Source organism: Gossypium hirsutum, chromosome D03 (assembly GCF_007990345.1).
Source record: "Gossypium hirsutum isolate 1008001.06 chromosome D03, Gossypium_hirsutum_v2.1, whole genome shotgun sequence".
Taxonomy (NCBI): domain Eukaryota; kingdom Viridiplantae; phylum Streptophyta; class Magnoliopsida; order Malvales; family Malvaceae; genus Gossypium; species Gossypium hirsutum.
The window spans coordinates 40,700,675-40,722,935 of record NC_053439.1 but is presented as its reverse complement, the minus strand read 5'-3'; the positions used below and the strand labels follow the sequence as shown (position 1 = coordinate 40,722,935).

The window sequence follows — 22,261 nt, the reverse complement described above, 5'->3', positions numbered from 1 at the left end:
TAATTCCTTTTAAATCCTTAAATAGGAGGATAAATCTATTTCAACGCGTTTGAACCCGTATCTTCTTATACTGACAATAAGTTAAAAAGAATTTATAAATAAAGAAATAAAGGAAAATCATAAAAAATGGGGAGTTGCAATTAAACAATAATGAGTGACGTAGTTAAGTGCCTTAATTATTGATACCAATGCTGCTCAAAACTGTATTCGAGTTTGGGATTGGGATACCAAACATCCAACAATCCCCCAACCAATTTACCTTTAAACATTTACTTATAAAAAGAAAAAAAAACCAATTAATCAATAACACATTATCATTAAAATATATATACCCAACTCTAATAAAAGTAGTAAATCCAAATAAAGGTGTTTGAGACTTTCAATTTTTAAACTCTTTTCTTTTATCATTAAATCAAAATTATATCCACATAAACACTAATTTTTTTATATATAAAAAAATAAGTATTCATTAGTACTGATATTTTTTGGGTAATTTACCAAAAAAAGCCCTTTTTTTCAAAATTTATCGAAATGGACCGATTTTTTGATTATTTACCGGAATGGTCCATTTTTCGGGAAATCGCATCCACGTCAACGCGATGTCAGGGTACGTCAGCGCGACCTGCTGACGTGGACGCGATGTCCTGCCACGTAGCGCGTTCCCGGGGATGCGATTTTGACGTTGATTTCACGTTTGGGTTTTCTGGCTTTTAGGGTTTAGGGTGCAGGCTTTTTAGGGTTTAGAGGTCCCGGAATAAATTATTTCGAGTTGACGTTTCTAGTCAAATATTATAAAGTCGCTTCTACCAGGATGCTATTTGAGAAGAAATTGTGAAATCGTGCCCTCGTGGACGCGATTTCGCTACAATTGGTCATGTAAGAAATTTTTTTTTGACGTTTCTGAGCAAATAGTATAAAATCGCTTCTACCAGGATGCTATTTGAGAAGAAATTGTGAAATCGTGCCCTCGTTGACGCGATTTCGCTACAGTTGGTCATGTAAGAAATAATTTTTTTTTACGTTTCTGAGCAAATAGTATAAAATCGCACCCTCGTGGACGCGATTTTGCTACAGTAGCAAGTTTGGGCTGAGGCTATAAATTAGGCAGAAAATGTTCTTAGAATGCATAAGTCATAGCAGAAACATTTTAGAGAGGCTAAGAAAGTTAGAGTTTCAAAATGAGTGAACGTATTAGTGCTGTTATTTACTACGATTGTGAGGTTTGCCACACCGAGAATAGTGTTGTTTTTTTTGTCGAAGAATACGGTGCGACTGTCATTTAACCAGAACATAGATTTGACAAAACTTCATAAAAGAATTAGGCGTAAAATATTCGGAACGACGCCAATGAAAGTTCTGTCAATCACGTATCAATTTTGTTCTTGTGTTGATCCGGTGACATATGACTCGTTCGACATAAAAGGTGCTCGTAGCTTGGAGGCAATGGTGCAGACTCATCTTGCTAGCGGAGCAACTTATATTGAGTTATATGTACAATTTACGTCGCCAACTGATGTACTTCCGTTCGGTGTTCGAGATGTATACACGACCCCTGGCCGACACTCGGTTAGCGGGTTACAAAATACGGAACAGCCCATGTTCGGTAGTGGTGTCGAATGCATATCCCCCGCAAGACACTCCATCGGTGGATGGGACATGTACGTCGGTGGCTCGACGTTTGACGCTGGAAATACGTACTGGGGAACTGCATCAAGTTCTAGTAGATGGCAATCTACATCCAATTGGGGGCGTTATCAAATGCCCAGAAAAAGGGATGACGTACTACCTACGACATCAACCGGTGAGGGGATGTCATACGCTGCAGATGATTGTGGGTTAGAAGATGACTCTGATGTGGATCCACCTCGAGAGCCTGGGCCGGATGGTGCAGAGGTGGGATTATTTTCTGAACTAGAGCCTATTCCAACAGAAAATGAAGATGGTGAAAGGAGTTCAGATGATGAAGAAAATCCACGATTCAGAGCATACTCACCTCTAGCCCACATGCATAATGTCGATCTGTCAGCGGATGATGCGTTAGAGTTTCCAGATCTACCACACCGGATGCTCGATCGTACAAGTTCGGGGTAGATTTCGGTGAACTTGAAGTTGGTAATCAGTTTACCAATAAGGATAGTTTTATTGGTGCTTTGAAACAGCATAGCATCAAAAACGGCGTTAATTACCACGTCGTTAAATCAAAATCTGATAAGTTTGAGGCGAAGTGTGTGGTGCAAGATGGCACATGTTCATGGAAAATCGTCGCCTCGTTAAGGAAAAAGACAGGGTTGTGGGAGATAAAAAAGTACAAAGGTCCACATACATGTGCTGTAGGTACAGTATTAAATGTATCTGAATAATAGTTTTATTTTGCAATGTTGCATTATTTAATGTACTCCCTCTGTAGGTGTTTCACAAGATCATCCCAAAATGGATTCAGCTATGTTGGCTAGCTTGATACTGCCCACGATAAAAGCAGATCCTAGGACTTCAGTGTCGATGATAATTGCCAATATCCGTAGCCAAATGGGGTACACGCCCTCTTACCGCAAAGCTTGGATAGCTAAGCAAAAGGCGTTGGAGAAGCTACATAGTGGGTGGGATGCCTCATATAATGAAATATGGCAGTGGTGTCAGGTGCTAGAGAGATACGTCTCAAGTGCCATCACAGACCTTGAAACGGAACATGCGTACTACAACGACCGATTGCTACGTGGATGCCAAGTGTTCAAACGCCTATTTTGGACCTTTAAGCAATGCCGAGATGCATTTCCATACTGCAAGCTGTTGGTACAAATTGACGGTACCTTCATGTTTGGTAGGTATACTCATCGGCTATTGGTTGCAGTGGCTCAGGACGGCGGTGGGAGAATTCTTCCAATTGCATTTGCAATAACACCGGGGGAGTCGTCTAATGACTGGGATTTCTTTCTCTCTAGGTTAAGGAGGCATGTGTGCCCCCAACCTGATATCTGTGTTATTTCAGATCGGGACGCTGATATACTAGCTGCATTTGATCGAGATGGAAGCTTGTGGCAGCGCACACACCATAGATATTGCCTAAGACACGTTGCTTCGAACTACTACAGGCAATATCCATCTAAGAGCGAACGACGACAAGTGACCAACTTGGGTATTTACTCTATAACTGTATTATTTCGTTTGTCAATTTGAATTAGTTTTATTGGTAGAAGTGGTATAAAATATTCGCTATGAACTTATATTGGCAGGGTATGGAATAAATAAAGATCGTTTTCACGAGATGTTGGCAATTTTACGATCCCAAAACGAAGAAGGGGCGGACTACCTTTGTAACATACGTTTCGAACAGTGGGCACAAGCATACGACGGAGGCCTACGATATGGCCATATGACGTCGAACCTGGCAGAATGCATAAATTTTGTTCTTAAAGGAACGCGCCATCTACCGATAACATCAGTTGTGCGAGAGACATATTTCCGTTTGGCGGTGCTATTTCCAAAGCGAGCAGCAACTTATGCAGGCCAGATGCAGGGTGGCCATGTATGGTGCAGTCAGGTAGTTCAAGAAATTAACAAGGCAAAGGCGAGGGCAAACATCATGCACACAGTGTGTCACAATCGAGACAATTTATGGTTTTGCATGACGGAGTTTGACAGACCGCAGCAAGGTGTTGTTGGCGGGCAATATCGTCTACACTTGCGAAACAGGACTTGTGACTGTGGGAAGTTTGATGCACTTCGTTATCCATGCGCTCATGTTATTGCAGCTTGTCAGAAACTCCGTCTGGATCAGCTGAGTTATGTGGACGAAGTGTACAAATTAGAAAACATGTACAACGTATGGAGACACGTTTTCCCACCGGTCCCAGATGAACGTAAGTGGCCGCCCATATCTCTTGCTCCTTTTAAGCTGTTACCGGATAGAGAATTGCGTCGCAAACTAAAGGGTCGACCTTGCTCCACTAGAATACGGAACAATATGGATATCCGAGAAACAGTCAGTCAACAGAAGTTGTGCGGATTGTGTAGGAACCCAGGCCATACAAGTCGATCATACCCTAATCGCAATAATTAAATGTAATTTTAGAAAAAAAATTATCAAATTAGTTTAATTTCTTAATTGTTAGTACCAGTCAAAACATTTTACCAAATCTAACATTATGTAAAACTATGTAAAATTATTAAGCCCAAAAACTTTTGTTAATGGTTAGTAAAATTATCAAACTATGTAAAATTATTAATCCCAAAAACTTTTGTTAATGGTTAGGGTTTTTAATTAAATTAGGTTAGGATTTAGGGTTTTTAATTAAATTAGGTTAGGGTTTACGATTTTTAATTAAATCAAGTTAGGGTTAGGGTTTTTAATTAAATTAGGTTAGGTTTAGGGTTTTTAATTAAATTAGGTTTGGGTTTAGGGGTTTTAATTAAATTAGGTTAGGGTTAGGGTTTTTAATTAAATTAGGTTAGGGTTTATGGTTTTTAATTAAATTAGGTTAGGGTTTAGGGTTTTTTATTAAATTAGGTTAGGGTTAGAGTTTTTAATTAAATTAGGTGAGGTTTACGATTTTTAATTAAATTAGGTTAGTGTTTAGGGTTTTTAATTAAATTAGGATTTTTAGTACATCAAATAGAACTTCTATTTTATTATATCAAATAATATCAAAATAACTCGGAAAAATTTTTATGCGTATTACATAAAATAAATTTCTATTTCATTACATAAAATAATAAATTTTAATACGGTAATCAATGTCTATGCCCAGGAGATTCGGTTCCACATGGCGGCCGTCGACGGTTACACGCTGGATTCCTCCTTCCTCTAGCTTCAGGCGGCGGTTGTTCTTCCTCCGGTGCTGATTGTTGTTCTTACGGTTCGACATCTGGTTGTCGGACTTGGGGCGATGATCCACCTTCAAAGAATAGTGTATGTGGAGGTGTTTGCATCATGAACGGCGATGATGTTTGAAAGCCATGCGTTGCTGGCGACTGGTAAAAAGGAGAGCTCCACGACGGCCCCCCTTGCGACCCCTCCTGCGCCGCTGGCCTAGTTATTGGTGGTCCGCTCGGCATAACAAGAAATGGAGCTGATCCGGGCATTTGGCTCCAACCTGCCATAGGATTCGGAAAAGGATACATGTACGGGTTAGGGTACATATAAGGGCTAGGAAAAACACCTGGCATCACAGGGAAAGGCGATTGCGTGGGTATCATCTGTTGAATTGCTGCGTCAGGTGACTGCGTCGGTGCTCTCGTTGGGGACGGTGATTGCATGGCCGTTGATGATGAGCCGGGTGAATGTCTGGGTCTCGTTGAGGGGCTGCCTTCGTAGTCTTGTCGCCTTGGATTTAGAGGCCGGTGCCTTTCCCTTCCGCCACGTATTTGTCGCTGCCTCTCTTCTGGTGTAAGTAAATACGTCTTGCCATGGATCCTAAACCATGAAATGTATTCTGGAACGCACGCTAACTCCGGAACGATGATTTCTTCCCGAGTAGGTAGATATTCATGCCGATTTTCCCACATTTCCATGTACTCTGACTAGTATCTAGGCCAATCCGTACCTAATAGCCGAAGGTCGATTTTGTGGTGATCGTCAAACACCTCAGGGTCCTCAGGAACCGGTTGTTTACATCCAAACTGTCGTAGGACTCTGTCTGTCTGGTGGGGCTCCACGGTTGCATAGTTGATCAACACCACTTTCGCGTGCCAAGCGTTCGGATTTTGTAAAAACTCTTCCGGGATTACTGCCCGGATTGCCAGATCCTCGTATGGTGTCCATTGAAACTACATGATCATGATAGAAATATTAGTTATATACATAATACAAAATACAAAATACTAAATATTAATCCACTAGCGAATGTATGGAAATATCTATTTGCAATAATACTTACTTCTGCTTCCGACCGTTGCTCCAATAGAAGCCGTATATCTTCAAGTTCAGACGGTAATCCACGATAACTTGCCAGATGGTTCCACCTAATTAAACTCATTTTTAGCATACTTTTATTCTTACAAAATCTACATAACAATTCCAAAATGTAATATAAAATTTACCTCGTTACGAGTGGGAATGTATATGAGTGGTTCACTCGAGGACGTAGAAATGGAAAGCGAAACCGTGCCCATGATTGCAGTAGTGACAGGCAACCTCCGATGTTTGCTCTCCTCGGCCGCGTCGCCCCGCACATCTCCGATATAATGTTGTCAAGACGGTAGACCCCCAACTAAATTCACCGGCTCCTCTAAAATCAACGAGTTTTAGCAGCCGACTTAGATGTACACGGCTCCGTGACGTGTCGGGCATCAAATAACCTCTAATTATTTGAAGAATGTATGATCGAGCATATCGGATTCTTTCAATTTCGGTTGAATTTGCATTCGGATCGGGGAAGGTGGCACGTAACCAGCCCATCTCCACCTTACCTCCATCTATTTTATCCAGAATAGCGCCCAAAAGCTCGTAGCACACCGCCTCCCAATTGCTAGATTGGGCAGACCCGGTGACTGGGTGCCCGTCCACCCGCAATCCCAATTGCAAATGGACATCTTCTAGAGTGATAGTGCACTCTCCACATGGAAGATGAAATGTGTGCATCTCGGGTCTCCACCTCTAGATCAACGCACTGATCAGTTTCGGCTCCAACTTGCATCCCCCGGCCTACCGTCGCCACGTGCCAAAAACCCGCTTCCCGCAGGTAGTTCTCTACTAACAGTGATGGAGGAGCATGCATATTCCGGATATTGCATTCCAATACCCGATCTTCAGACTTTTATAACAAATAATAAATTAATAATTATCTAAAAATACATAAATAAAAATATCTTAAATAATATTTAAAATTTAAATTTAATACTTACCATTTTTATTTGCTCTACCGATATGTGATTGCTATCAAGACGAATCAATGATCCGGCCATTGATGAAAATATAAAAAAATTTAAAATTATTTTTAAAAAATATAAAAAAATTAAAATTATTTTAAAAAAATGAAATTGAGGGGAAATTGAAATTTAATATGGATTTGAGAGATTTTTGGAAGGAAATTGAGAGTTTGAGAAAATTTTGGAAGGAAATTGAGATAGGATTTGTTTGTGGAAAAAAAAGGGGTAGGGGGTTTATAGTTTTTTTTTTGACCGTTGGGGTGGGGGGCAACGGTCAAATTTTTGACCGTTGGGGTACTGTTCACGCGCGGGGGACATCACGTCCACGTCAGCGCGACCTGCTGACATGGAAGGAAATGGTCCATTTTCCGGGAAATCGTGTCCACGTCAGCGCGATGTCAGGGTACGTGTCAGGACATCACGTCCACGTCAGCGTGACCTGCTGACGTGGAAGGAAATCGCGTCCTTGAGGACGCGATTTCCTTCCACAAGGACGCGATTTCCTTCCACGTCAGCAGGTCACGCTGACGTGGACGTGATGTCCTGACACGTACCCTGACATCGCGCTGACGTGGATGCGATTTTCTAGAAAATGGGTCATTCCGGTAAATAATCAAAAAATCGGCCCATTTCGATAAATTTTAAATAAAAAAGCTTTTTTTGGTAAATTAGCCATTTTCTTTTTCCTTATTTTAAGTCGCATTCTTTGCTAAACATATATCGAAATACATCGGAAAATCATTATTCTAATTTATTTTATATTAAATTTCAAATATCATTTTAGAAATTGACAACACTTAATAATTGTCAAGATTTTGGCAACCGCAGAAGAATTGAAGTCAGCATGGTCGTGTCTTTGGGGCTTGGTTTAAATCACATGGATGACCAATTCTACATCATTTATTGCACCTTTTTGTGGGCTTAAATCAGGCAGACCCATGTGCTTTAATCACTATCTTTTTCTTACCTTTCTTTTAAATATTTCCGTAAATCATAAATCTCACTTTTTGTTTTACACCTCATGGACCGTGGAATTAATTTATCCAGTTTAATTAAATAAATTATTTATAAAAATAAAAAAATATATTTTAGAAAACAAAAGAAAATAAATTTAATTATTATTTTTAGTTTAGTTCAATATGTCTCTATCGATTCAATATTCAATTGATTCAACTCATATCTCTAGATCTGTACTTCGATCGGTTCCTAGTCTAGTCGGTCTAATTTTGAAAATATTGTTTTTAATCGGTAGAATAACTTTTTCAATTCCATCAAATTGAGCAAGCAAGTAATGGAGTTTGAAAATATAATTAATCGTCATGTTTCGACCTTAGAAGAGTAAATTTCGAGCACGGTTGGTATTGCAATACATTATAAAGGAAAAAGGAAAAAAAATAGCGAGAAATAATGTAAAAGAAAAAAGGAAAATAAAGAATTTAAAAAATACTTTTTTAAGTTTATATGACATGGCGGTTTATTATTAGTCGGAATTTTTTAAACTAATATAATATTTTAGTGTAAAATGGATAACAAAAGAATAGTTTAAGTATCAATTGTGACAAAAAAAACTAAATACTAAAAATATGATATAATTTAAGTACTAATTTATGGATTAAGAAACTGTCATCATCTATTGTATCTCATAACAAACACTGCTAAGCTACGCATTGAGTTCAAAGTTGTTCTACAAATTCGAGACCGAGAGGTAGTTTTGTGGAATGACCTCCTAGCTCCCCCCAAGTAACGAACTTTGGCATTTGTTTTGAACAAAAAGGGGAATAAAGCAAGGAGGAGGATTATTAGGAGCCTACTATTGCTACTCAGGGGCGAAGCTAGAACAATTTTTTAGGGGGGTTGAATGAAATTTTAATTTTTTATAGTCTATATCTTTATAATTTTTAAAGTATTAAATTGAATTTTTATAATTTTAGGGGGCCAAAGTGCAATTTTACCTTTACTAATTTAAAATTTTAAAAAAATTAGAGGGCCTAAATGGTAAATTTTCATTTTAGGGGGGCCGGGGCCCATGCCAGCCTTCTTAGAATCGCCTCTGTTGCTTCTATTGTGTTTTCTTTTATCTGCTTTTGATTGTTTCAGTTTTTACTTTTGAAGTGGCCTGTTAAGTGTCAATAGAAAGTGACTACTTTTATTGTCCCTACTATAGTATACTAACTTTTAATATTTGATTTGTCAAAAAAAAAAGCTTTTCATATTTGAATTTGTCAATTAATTTGAACAAATTTTTTGGACTTCGAATGGTGTTGATATTGTGAATATATGAGAATCTGACTTTAAAGACCAATCCATTTAAAGTAACTATTTTTAGAAATTGGATTAGCTTGGGCCAAATAATTAAACCTCTCGTATTGTGGAGAAGTGATCGAGATTGCATTAAATTTTTTTTGAGGAATGAATCCCGAAGAGTTCACTTTACATTGGCTTCTATTAGTGTATTGTTTTTGCTATTTTGTGGCTTTTATTATTAAGGGGTTGAATTGTAATTTATCACTATTATGTTAACAAGTCTCGAAAACTTGTATATATTTTGTACAAGATTATAGAAAGTACTTTATTATTCATTGAGGAACTTATTTTGTGAGTGCATTTGAAAAGTAAACAAATTGTGTTTACAACTAAAATTTTCAAATAGAGAATTTAGAAGTTAGTGTTCTACTATTTAGGTACAAAAATGAGATATCTATACTAGAAGAACGATAGAGTTTGATTCGCTTATTATATTATGGGCTAAAGATGGTATTCGCAATTAACAAAAATACATTTTTTTTTTAAAAATCTGGGGACTATTGCTTGGGTTTATGTATTTGGATTTCTAAGATGGATAATTTATTGAGATTAATTATTTTGATTTGTAGAAACCCTTATCTTCTTCTCTCCATTCTTGATGGTTTTCTTAAAATTCCTCTTATTTTTCGATTTTTTTTTCTTGCATTTCTTTCCCCATGAACAAAAATAATCAAAATTAAAAGAGAGAACCGCTTTTGAAGATTTGGGGAAAAGACTTTTGGTAAATACAATTATTTAATAAAAATTATAATTAATATTAAATGATTTTAGAAAATACTGAAAGTATAACTTAAAAATTTTGAAATTAAAAAAAATAAAAAATAAGACCAGCCAACAAGCAGTTTAAAAATTATTAAAAAGTAGAGAAATAGAAAATTTCAAAAAAATCATAAATAAAAATTATAATTCTAAAAAATATGAAAAAAATTTTAAAATCAAAACAAAGAAACATAAAAAAATCAAACAATTATAAACAAAATTCATATTAATTGTTCAACTCGTTGCTAATGTGCCATTATGTTATTCTTAATTTTAATTTTTAAATAACTCATTTTCATAGTTTTTAGAATTATAATTTTTATTTATGTTTGTTTAACTTTTATATATTTTAAATTATTTATCAATGATGGCTATAAAATAAAATGATGTTATATTAGCAATGAAAGGTCGAGAGTTAATTTGTTCCAAACAATCAAATAGGGGTCAAATCAAATAGATATATAAAAATTAATGATTAAATTTATTATTATTTCTTACATATAAAACAGTAAAATAAACATTTAATGGCATAATTTTAATGAATGGATTATTTTGCTCATTTATATAATTTACAGGAATCGATTTACTCATTTTGTCAGTAAAGAGATTAAAATGCAATTCAAAGTATAGTAAGGAATTGATATAATACTTCTATCATTCTATAGCGATTAAGTTGGTCTTTTGATCAAAATAATATTAAAAAATAATTAATTATAAAAATAGGGTAGGGAACAAAATAATTACAAAATCGAGTGTTTGTTATAGTAATTTTGAGTGTCGCCTGACATATTGGCGACACCGATGAACCTTTTAAAAAAATATGTTAAGAAAATAAAAAAGTGAAAAAAATAAAATTTGTAGTGTCGCATGTAGGGGTGAGCATTCGATCGAATCGAAAATTTTCGAGTTAATCGAGTTTTCGAATCTCATTTTATCATCCTAACTTTATTTGAAGTTTTCTCGAATCGAGTCGAGTGAGATGGAATTCGAATCGAATCGAATATATTTGTTCGAGTTAAATTTTAAAAAATAATTTTGGGTCATTGTAACCATTGTCACCCATCGTAATAAAATTTGTCCACCTTAATCAAATTTTTTATTAACTTTCATCACTTCATAATTTATTTATTAATTTTTTATATATTGGTTAGCTTCTTTGCTTGCTTAGTTGTTTCAATTATCTTCATATTCTTGTCACTATGTATTTTAGAATTAAAAAATATATTAAATGTAAAAATATGATTTTTTAATAAAAGTTATTTTAAAAATAAAATGTGAAATTGATACCAATATAAAATTTTAACACGAATATTTTATGGAATAATTAATAATACAATTTTAATATAAATATTCAATATGCTTAAACAATTCAATAATATAAATAATATAAAATGTGAAATTTAATTTAATAATATAAATAGTAGATATAAATAAAATTATTACTATTTATGTTTAGTGATTTTTTTTGGATAATTTTGATTTTTTATTTGAAAGTAAAGTGTGAGAAGTAAAAGTTTAGGGGAAAAATAAAAAAGTTTTGGGGAATAAAAGTTTGAGGGTAAGTAAATAGGGGGAGTAAAATTTTGGAGGGAAAATATTAAAAAAAATTGGAGGGGGGAAGGTTTGGGATAGGTGGGAGGTGGGAGGGGAAGGGAATAAAAATTTTAGGGGAAAAGTGGGAGGGAGTAAAAATTTTGGGGGAAAATAAAAGGTTTTGAGGGTTTTTGGGAGTAAAATTTTGAGAAAAAATAAATGGGAGAGTAAAATTTTGGTGGAAAATAGATTTTGGGTAGATTGGGGGGTTGAGAGGTAGGAGTGAGCATTCGATCGAATCGAATCGAATCGAAAATTTTCGAATTAATCGAGTTTTCGAATCTCATTTTATCATCCTAACTTTATTTGAAGTTTTCTCGAATTGAGTCGAGTGAGATGGAATTCGAATCGAATCGAATCGAATCGAATATATTTGTTCAAGTTAAATTTTAAAAAATAATTTTGGGTCCTTGTAACCATTGTCACCCATCGTAATAAAATTTGTCCACCTTAATCAAATTTTTTATTAACTTTCATCACTTCATAATTTATTTATTAATTTTTTATATATTGGTTAGCTTCTTTGCTTGCTTAGTTGTTTCAATTATCTTCATATTCTTGTCACTATGTATTTTAGAATTAAAAAATATATTAAATGTAAAATATGATTTTTTTTAATAAAAGTTATTTTAAAAATAAAATGTAAAATTGATACCAATATAAAATTTTAACATGAATATTTTATGGAATAATTAATAATTCAATTTTAATATAAAAATTCAATATGACTAAACAATTCACTAATATAAATAATATAAAATGTGAAATTTAATTTAATAATATAAATAGTAGATGTAAATAAAATTATTACTATTTATGTTTAGTGATTTTTTTTAGATAATTTGGTTTTTTTTATTTGAGAGTAAAGGGTGAGAAGTAAAAGTTTAGGGGAAAAATAAAAAGTTTTGGGGAATAAAAGTTTGAGGGAAAGTAAATAGGGGGGAGTAAAATTTTGAAGGGAAAATATTAAAAAAAATTGGAGGGGGGAGGGTTTGGGATAAATGGGAGGTGGGATGGGAAGGGAATAAAAGTTTTAGGGGAAAAGTGGGAGGGAGTAAAAATTTTGGGGGAAAATAAAAGGTTTTGAGGGTTTTTGGGAGTAAAATTTTGAGAAAAAATAAATGGGAGAGTAAAATTTTGGTGGGAAATGGATTTTGGGTAGATTGGGGGGTTGAGAGGGGAGGGGAGTAAAAGTTTTGGGGGGAAAGTGGGAAGGAGTAAAAGTTTTGAGGAAAAAGTAAAAAGGTTTGAGAGTTTGGGGTAAAAATGTAAAATATTATAGTTTGATATTCGAATTATTCGAATTATTCGAATTCGAAAACTCAACTCGATTCGAACTCGAAATTCGAAAAAAAAATTTGAGTCAATTCGAATAACTCGATTAACTCGATTAACTCGAACAACTCGATTCGTTTAACTCAAAATTCGAATTTTTTTTCGATTTTTTCGAGTCGAATCGAGTTTTGCTCACCCCTAGTCGCATGACACCTTGGCGGCACCGATAAATTTTAAAAAGTTTCTGATAGTAAAAAAATTGAAAAAAATGAAACAAAAAAACTAAACAAAAGAAAAAAAAATCGATTTGTGGTTCCAACACACGAGACAATAGCTTTTTCATTGCATTTAATACTTTAATGCCTTTTATCTATATTTAATCCCTAAAACAACAGTTTTTTTTATTTAATCAGAGGAGTGCCGCCTAACACATTGGCGACATCAATTAAATTTTTTTTCGCCGATTGAATCTTAACTTGATTGGCATGAGCATTATTGCCAATGCAGAAAGACGTGAGTTCAAGTATGTTGAAGCGCATTATTTTCTTATTTATGGGGTGAGAAAGTGATATGGATAATTTTAGACATTGTGTCAAAAAAGAGGATGTATGATTGTAAGCTATAATGAGATTGTTAATATATATATTTTTTCTTAACAGATTTTTTTAAAAATTTATTGGTGCCACCAATATGTCAAGCAATACTTAAAATTACTGTAACAAACATATATTTTTTGTAATTAATTTGTTCCCATCTTATTTTTGTAATTAATTAATTTTTAATGATATTTTTATAGAAAAGCCCGTCTAAGTTGTATTTGAAAATTTAAAAATGATCAATTTTAATTATTTGAACTTATTGAATTAAAATTATTTATCTTAATAAAAATATGGGCTAAATTACAAATCGTGATTAATAATTAAAGTAAAAAAATGATTAGACCTAAAAACCATCCAATCAAACTTCACTCTTTTGAAATTACTCAAAATTAGTTCGACAATGACAATGACTAACTAAATTTTCTTTTCTGCAAAAGCCATAAAAAAGAAAAAAAGAGTTGTTCAATCTAAATGGAATAATTGACTTGTCAATTTCTTAGTCAAAGTCATAATGCATAATGATGTACATGGAAAAAAAAATTCTTTAGACTTTTTCCTCACTTTTTTGTCTTCAAATTACTATGTTTCTCAAATTAATTATAGTTTTCATGTATTTTTTATTTTGATGAAATTAAAAATATAATAACGAATATACATGTGGAAATCATAAATATAAAACATAAATATATGTTTAAAAATAATATATTATAAATAATGGAACTATAGCTTGAAATTAATTAAAATATGTTAGATATTAAAATTAAAAAAATGGTTAAATTTTTTATCATTATGACATCATTAGTCTTGAATCGATGTCGAGTTAACTTGTAATACCGACTCAATCAAATAAATTACTAATAATATATACAATTGATGAAAGTAATAAAGTATACATAATAACATTAAATTGTATAAAATATAAAAATAAAATTTTAATGTATATTTTTATTGTATTTTTTAAAATAAAAAGATAAAATATCTTGGAAGAACATTTTTATAATCTTTTAACTGAATTGATGACCTTGTTAAGAGTGACACTTATTCAGAAGCTCAAACAATAGTAAAGATGGCATCAATTATAATAGAGAAAAAAAATTATATTTAAAAATCTACATTCAATTACCTTTAATTGAAAAAAAAAGAGTAAGTTTAATATTAAAATCAAATATACAAAAATTTCTGTTTTTTTATCTTTCAATTTCCTTAGTTTACTTTTTCCCTTTCTTTTCTCTAATTTTTTCCTTTTGGGTAATTTATATTCTAAGAGTGCGTTTGGTTCGCTGTATTGGATTAGAGGTGTATTGGATTAGAGGTGTATTGGAATAGAGGTGTATTGGAATAGAGGTGTAATAGCAAATCAACTGTTTGGTTGAATGTAATGGAATAGAGGCGTAATAGTAATCTTGTGTTTGGTTGAATGGAATAGAGGTGTAATAGCATAATGGAAAAAACTAAAATGACTAGAATACCATTAGCATAAATTTATTTTGGTAAATGATTATTGTTTTAATAAGATTATTAATATCAATAATAAATAATTTAATCATATTTAAACATAATTATTATTAAATATATTATAATTAAAATATATAATTTAATAAAATTCTTAATAATCAATATTCTTATATGAATTTACTCAAATCATAATATATGATACTATAAAATATAAATTAACATAATTATTATTAAATATATTATAATTAAAATATATAATTTAATAAAATTCTTAATAATCAATATTCTTATATGAATTTACTCAAATCATAATTTAATAAAATTCTTAATAATTAATATTTTTATATGAATTTACTCAAATCATAATATATGATACTATAAAAGATAATTTGAAATAATTAATATTAAAATTAACATGTAACTGTTTGTTACTCATTCTTTGTTTCTTATTCTTTTTGTTTTGATCATGTATCAATCATTTAAACCAAATGCTTGGTTGTATTGGACAGTGTTTTATTACTTTATAAATGCATAATTTTATATACACAAATACATATGTATAGGAAAATTATCTGAATGAATGGTTAATATTTATTCAGCAAAACTTAGTATATACACACATAAATTAAGGTAAGATAATTAACTCGATATCTAGCTTGAGCAGCTCGAGTTTGTCTAAACAATACATCAAAACTTTTTATTTTGAAGCTTATAAACTTAAACAGCTTAAGTGTCTTATTTTTCATTATGCTATAAAGGGAATATAAATAAATACCAGAATTTTGATAAGAAAAATTGCAGCAAGCAAAGCAATATCCTGCTATTAAACTCACTATAAAATATGTAATATAGCAAACAAAGATCTCTCAACTGATCTTTAATCTTTTTAATCATTTGTAAATAAAAGAAAAAATTACAAAAAAGAACAACCTGCAGAATGTTTGATGACAAAAACTAACAAAAATCCATGATTCAATATCAAATTCAAGATGCATTCTCCTTTTTCAGCTTAGCAAGTTCTTGCTTGATGACTCCAGACCTCTGCAAAACCGTATTACAGCTCGTCAAGCTTCGATTGATGTTTTGAGGAAGTGCTTTCAAGAAAAGAACTCTGGTATAAAACGGGTAGACACAATAGGGGTGTATCGAAAACTGACCTTGATCTTAGCCAACATAAGCTTGAACCTATCAAAGTCGTTGAGAGATGCTCTTCTCTTCTGGACAATCAACTTTCTACCCCACGAGCTACTTTCCCATTTGTTCTTAACATCTGCAAGTTAACATAAGAGTGATAAGAAAGAAAACATATCTTCAAGAAACAACATTACAAATGCTGGTGAAAGCTATCGTTGTCCTTACCAGCCTTCTCCATAGCTTCGATCAACCCATTTGTTCTTGGGAACACGTGGAATATCAATTGTGATATCTGTCATGTAAGCCTCTTGAAGTTCATTTGGCCTCTTACCATATCCGGGGCATCAACAAGTGCCTGCCACATTAAAAATACAGTCACTTCTTACACGCACATCTCCAAATAACACCTATAGGACTTCAACTAGACTAGTTGGCTGATAAAGGAACATTGATAATTGAGCAGGCCATAATCCAAAGACTAAAACCAGTAAGATGGGTTAGTAGAAAAATTATGCAGCCAAAATCTAATGGTCACATTAAAGACATGTTTAAACCCTTCATATGACATGTGATAAAGGAAAGGGCTTTCTTACATGACCACAGGTAAGTTTGCAGGCAATTGCATGACTTGCTTCATGCAAGAATACTGTAATGAGCTTAAAAGGCAGCAACAGCACTGTTCTCCATAGCTACAACAATCAGGGGGAAACATTAGGTCAATCCATTTAAGCAAACAGAGGCAACCAGTTCAAATTCCAAAGAATGTTGTATCTTTTAACAGAAATTCAACTGCAGTGAATCATCCTAGAAAACTCCTAAAACCTTGGCATCCTCATCCTTATGAACAACTTATGAAAATTGTTGTAAATGCCATAGCATTTATGAGTTCCTTATGAACAGATTTACAACAAGTATTACAAAAGTAAATCACAAATGCTCCCAGAAAAGAACCCAATTTCCTTCAACGTGCAAACCAATAAACTATTTAAACTGTTAATCTATTTCGTAATTCAAATTACCATTAATTCGATGGTTTCTCCAAAACAAGAAACTTATTAAATTTTAAACTAAAACTAACAATCATGGCTTAGTCAACTAAACCGTAGATATATCATCCTTCAAACAAACATAACCAGGGAGCTCTTACCAAAATTACCCCATTGTTTTTACCGTGTTTATATTGTTTCCTTACAACAACCAAAAGCATAGCAGAGAAAAAGATGATCTTCGTTATAAACAAGAGAAAAAAAAATTCAAGAAAGAAGCATACAACAAGAATGACAACAGTGAAGACACCAATTGTAACCAAAAAGGTAACTTGGCCATTATTGCAGCAACTGTTTAGCTCCCAGTTCACCATTTTTCTGCCTTTATTTCAAAATCTAAAAAGAACCCTTTTTTTTTCCAGGGGTCTTTTGTTTGGGATTTGAGAAAGTTAGATGAAAAAACAATATATGTTCCAATATCCAAATCATTGAACTTCAAATAAATAGAAAAAAATATCTCAAAAAGTTTATAATAAAGGCTTCCTAAATTACCAAGCATCAAAAACCCAGAAATTTTCATCCTTTTCATTCACAGACCAAATAAAGAACTATGAAAACACACTAAAAGGGAAAAAAAACCTCGATAAGAAGAACACACCCACAAATGGTACGCCAGAGGATGTTAGAGGAGCAGAACACACTGGATGTTAGAGGAGAAGACGGTGAGGAGAGTGGAGAAGAAAGGTAGAAGGAAGAAACAGAACGTGGATTTTGGGTAAAACAGAAGCGTGAATCGAGAGGGTAAAACAGGGACCAAAATTGAAGCAGCACCTAATCTGAGCTCAAGGAAGAGATTAGAAAACGGTAGATTTTGGGGATTAGATCAGTAGTGTATTAGACCTGTAATAGCAATACACTGAACCAAACAAAGTATTAGAGAGGGATTAAACGGGACCCACCGATTATAGCCAATACACCCAACCAAACATGGTGTAAGTCATTAAACTTAACATCAACTTCCATATAAGTTATAAACTGTTAGAGCACGTTTGGTTCGCTGTATTAGATTAGAGGTGTATTGGATTAGAAGTGTAATGGAATAGAGGTGTAATAGCAAATCAACTGTTTGGTTGAATGTAATGGAATAGAGGCGTAATAGTAAAACTGTATTTGGTTGAATGTAATAGAGGTGTAATAGCATAATGGAGAAAACTAAAATGACCAGAATACCCTTAGCATAAATTTGTTTTGGTAAATGATTATTGTTATTGTTATTTAAATTTTAATAAGATTATTTATTATCAAAAATAAATAATTTAATCATATTTAAACATAATTATTATTAAATATATTAAATATATTATAATTAAAATATATAATTTAATAAAATTCTTAATAATTAATATTCTTATATGAATTTACTCAAATCATAATATATGATACTATAAAAGATAATTTGAAATGATTAATATTAAATATATTTTAATTAAAATATATGATTTAATAAAATTTAAAATAATTATAACTAATAAATTATCTTATATGAATTTGTATAATTTAAAATAATTATTATTACATATAATTTAATAAGATATAATTTCATAAAATTATTGATAATAAATTTTCTTATATGAATTTATATAATTTAAAATAATTTAGGAAATGGCACCTTTTTCCCTTGAACTAAAAGTAGCTGCTAATGCTCAAGCACACAAGAATACACAAGCTATTACTTTAGTGCATGCGCACAGTCACACCCCTTGGGTACATTCACATTTAAGAGGATAATATATACTAATAAACCAATAACAAATAAAAATTTACAATAAATTCATGCCAATTTCCCCTTCAAGAACTTAACAACGGTAAAACACAATAGCTCTAACAAACAAGTTCCAAGCAGAACACAATATTTATCTCATCAAATATACCTCTAAATTGGAGATATACTCTCTAATAATATACCAAAGCTGAGTATTTGTATCCATCAACTGTAAATTACACAGATGAGAAGTAATTTTAGGTGACAGACAACTAGAAAAGAGGCAAAAGGGCCATGAGTTTCATGATGCACACCAAGAATTGGAAACCACTCTCAGTTAATCTTGGAGCTTCTTTATCTCTGTAGAAATAGACATAAATACATCATGACACCAATCGTGAGATATAGAACCCTCAATATCTATTGCATAAAAGAAATGAAGCTAAAGTTCATGGCATGATATAACACCTCTGACGCAAAAGACCACGCTGAAAAATTCTCATCATGGAAGAGCTGAAGCTCGTTGATTTTTCAGCTTGTCCTGAACTTATAAGTTGCAGCAAGAAACACTGCTTAACAAAGCTGAAGTAAGAAGCAGCTCAAACATAAAAACTAAACAGTTGAGCAAATTCAAAACTAATTGCATAATTCCGCATCACATACACTACCATTAAGAACATAAATTATGCCAAAGACAGTTCTAACTTTTTCCCTATAAACATACTCATGCATATACAGTATCTCACAAAGGTTCTCTAAAAAATATTTATTGGATGGGCAAAAGCGGATAATAAGTTCTAATCCTTCCGATTAAATTTAGAAAACTTAGCAAAGAAAAAGCCTTTTGACTGATATTTATTTGACCAAGGGCAATCAATACCATTAAACCATTTATGTCTAATATATTGCAATGTAAGAAAATCTATACCCCAGCATGAAAGGCTGCATAAAATTTAAATATTTGATAAGTGAATGGCCAGTAAGACCAAATTTGAGAGGTATGTCCCAGAACAGAAGGTGAAAAAAGAGAGAAAAAACTGACAAAACGTAAGGTAACCTATTAATCGTATTGCAAGGCAACCTGGAAAACCAATGGTATGAGATGAATGAAGAAACAAAACAGAAAATACTATATGGTTTGTACTCACTCTCAAATTTGATTAGAACAGTCATTATCCACCAGTGATATCTTGAACTAAAGTAGCTCAGAAGACTACCAAACGAAGATGACAATGACAATAGAAACAAAGAATATAAAGGTAATAAAAGACATTCATGCTCGACACATTGTAACGCTGGAAAACCAAATACAGCACAAAGAAGCACTAATCAGGAAATGGAATCGCATTCCCCCTTTTTTAGAAAAGAAAAATGAATAAGATTCCTTAAACTCGTTTACAGTACAGAAACAAATTGAAGAAACAGATCTTCAACCCACAAGCATTATATTTTCTTAAAAGCACAAAAATAATTTTCCATTCTTCTTTAACAGAATCATTTCTGCAATTCCAAACATTACAACCACAAATTTATATCACATGCACAAAATCATTAAATTGTACCTGGTGCAACATTTTTATACTTGCTGCTCCACATATATACATTAGAAATGTTCGACAACCTCCACATATGAGTTGAGCCATTTCCATCCCTGCATGCTTATTTACAAACTTGGTGATCAAGCCATAATAATTTGATTCAACTTATTTACATATCGAAACACAAGGAATATTACTGACCACCCCATGTTTAATTTTTCTTTCACTTAAATTTTCTTATTTCTCTAATAAATTCTAGATAACAACACCATAATTAGCATTAACAGATGGTTTCGAACTATCTATCAACAAAGGAAACCGACATGAAAAAGGAAAAAGAAGATTCATCAATTGAATACCGAAATAAGAGAACTTCCCAACCAAATAAAAAGAAAAGAAAAATACCTGTGTGAGTGATTTGGTGTTAGAAAATTGATGGAGGTGAGAGAAGAAGAGAGTCGTGGTGAGGCTCTCACAATTGCAACAATCCTTCCAGTCGTTGCATAATTACTGTCCAAATCAAATACCCAGAATCAATACTTTATCACTCTATCCTTAACATTAACAAAATATAAACAGATAAAAGAGTACTGAAAAAGAGAGAAAGAGGTGAAAGTAGCCATAGATTTGAGCGAAACAAAACAGCAGCCTTGAGAAGAGAAGATATGCGACGGACAAAGCTAAGGAAAATTGGAAATAAAAGATGAAGAACGGAAGAAGTAGAAGGAGGAAAGTTACCTGGATGAAGAAGGAGAAGAAGATGAAGAACGCAATAAGGAGAATGAGGAAAAAATAAAAATTACCTTAAATATCTAGGTCTCCTCTGCAATCAATGGAAAAAAAGGGAAATGTAGAGATGGTTGGAAAGAAAGTTACAGAAGCAGAAGATGAAGCTGAGGGCAAAAATTGAAAAAGAAAATCAAAACAGAGACGTAATAGCTAATCTTTGTTTTTGGAAGGGATTAGAAATCGGCGCTGAAGCAGAGAAAATGCCGAATCCGTCTGCAACGTAATAAGCCTGTATTATGGCAATACAGCGAACCAAACGCTGTATTCAGTGGGGCCACCGATTCGGGGTGTAATGGATTAGCCATTACACCCAACCAAACAAACCCTTAATTTCATCAAATTGAATCACTAAACTTATTATCAACTTTCATGTAAATTACACAATTTTCATTTTCATTTTTATCAATTTATATCACTAAAAATTTTATTGTTAATAAATTAGATAATTTAAATAGACTCTGATAAGTAATTGGGTTTTTTACAAAAATATTGTAAAAAAAATAAAAATTTACCAAAATATTATAATTTTTTTATTTACCAAAATATATCAAAAAAACAAAAAAAAATCTGCAAAAAAATCTGATCGATGTGACGGCACCTTGGTCACGCCAATGGTATTGGCGGCACCAAAGGTGCCAAAACCATTGGTGGCACCAATGGTGCCAATGCCATTGGCGGCACCAATGGTGCCATATTGTTTGGCAGCACTATTCGTATTATAAATCCGAGATCTGTCTAGCTGAAGGGAGAAAAATCAAAAAAAAAGAAGAATAAGAGTTGCTGCGGAGAAGAAGAGAAAAGAAGAGAAAAAGAAGGTATTTTTTAAAAAAATTTTGATTATATTGTTGTTATTATTTTGTATATTTTGTAATATTTTTTGTTTTAGTTTAGTTATTAAGATTAATAAAACTCAAAATAATAGTATTAGTTAGTATTATTATTATTATTATTGTTGTTGTTGTTGTTGTTGTTGTTGTTGTTGTTGTTAGTATTAAGATGTTATTAATGTATTAAGATGTAACTTAGTAATATTATTGTTAGCAAAAAACTAGTATTATTATTATGGTTACTTATTATTTTTATTTACCAAATTAATAATTTTAGTGTGTATTATTTTTCGTATAAAATTATTAATATTATTAGTGTGTTAGTTATAAGGATTAGTGGTTAAACATTAAATTTTTTTAAGTAATTTAGTTACCG

The 22,261-nt window shown here is 32.5% G+C and overlaps 1 protein-coding gene and 1 pseudogene across 1 annotated transcript; both read right to left on the bottom strand.

The window, feature by feature from the left end:
- Window positions 1–15,644: 15,644 nt before the first annotated feature.
- LOC121215487 (60S ribosomal protein L14-2-like) lies at window positions 15,645–17,404 on the bottom strand (annotated as a pseudogene).
- Window positions 17,405–18,799: 1,395 nt separating this feature from the next.
- On the bottom strand, window positions 18,800–20,635 carry LOC107949741 (general transcription and DNA repair factor IIH subunit TFB2-like). Its single transcript, XM_016884495.2, has 3 exons — window positions 20,294–20,635; window positions 19,200–19,300; window positions 18,800–19,091 (listed from the first exon to the last, which is right to left on the bottom strand). Exons 1-3 carry the CDS (start codon window positions 20,378–20,380, stop codon window positions 19,004–19,006), a joined length of 276 nt encoding a protein of 91 aa, XP_016739984.1. The 5' UTR covers window positions 20,381–20,635; the 3' UTR covers window positions 18,800–19,003.
- Window positions 20,636–22,261: the final 1,626 nt, after the last annotated feature.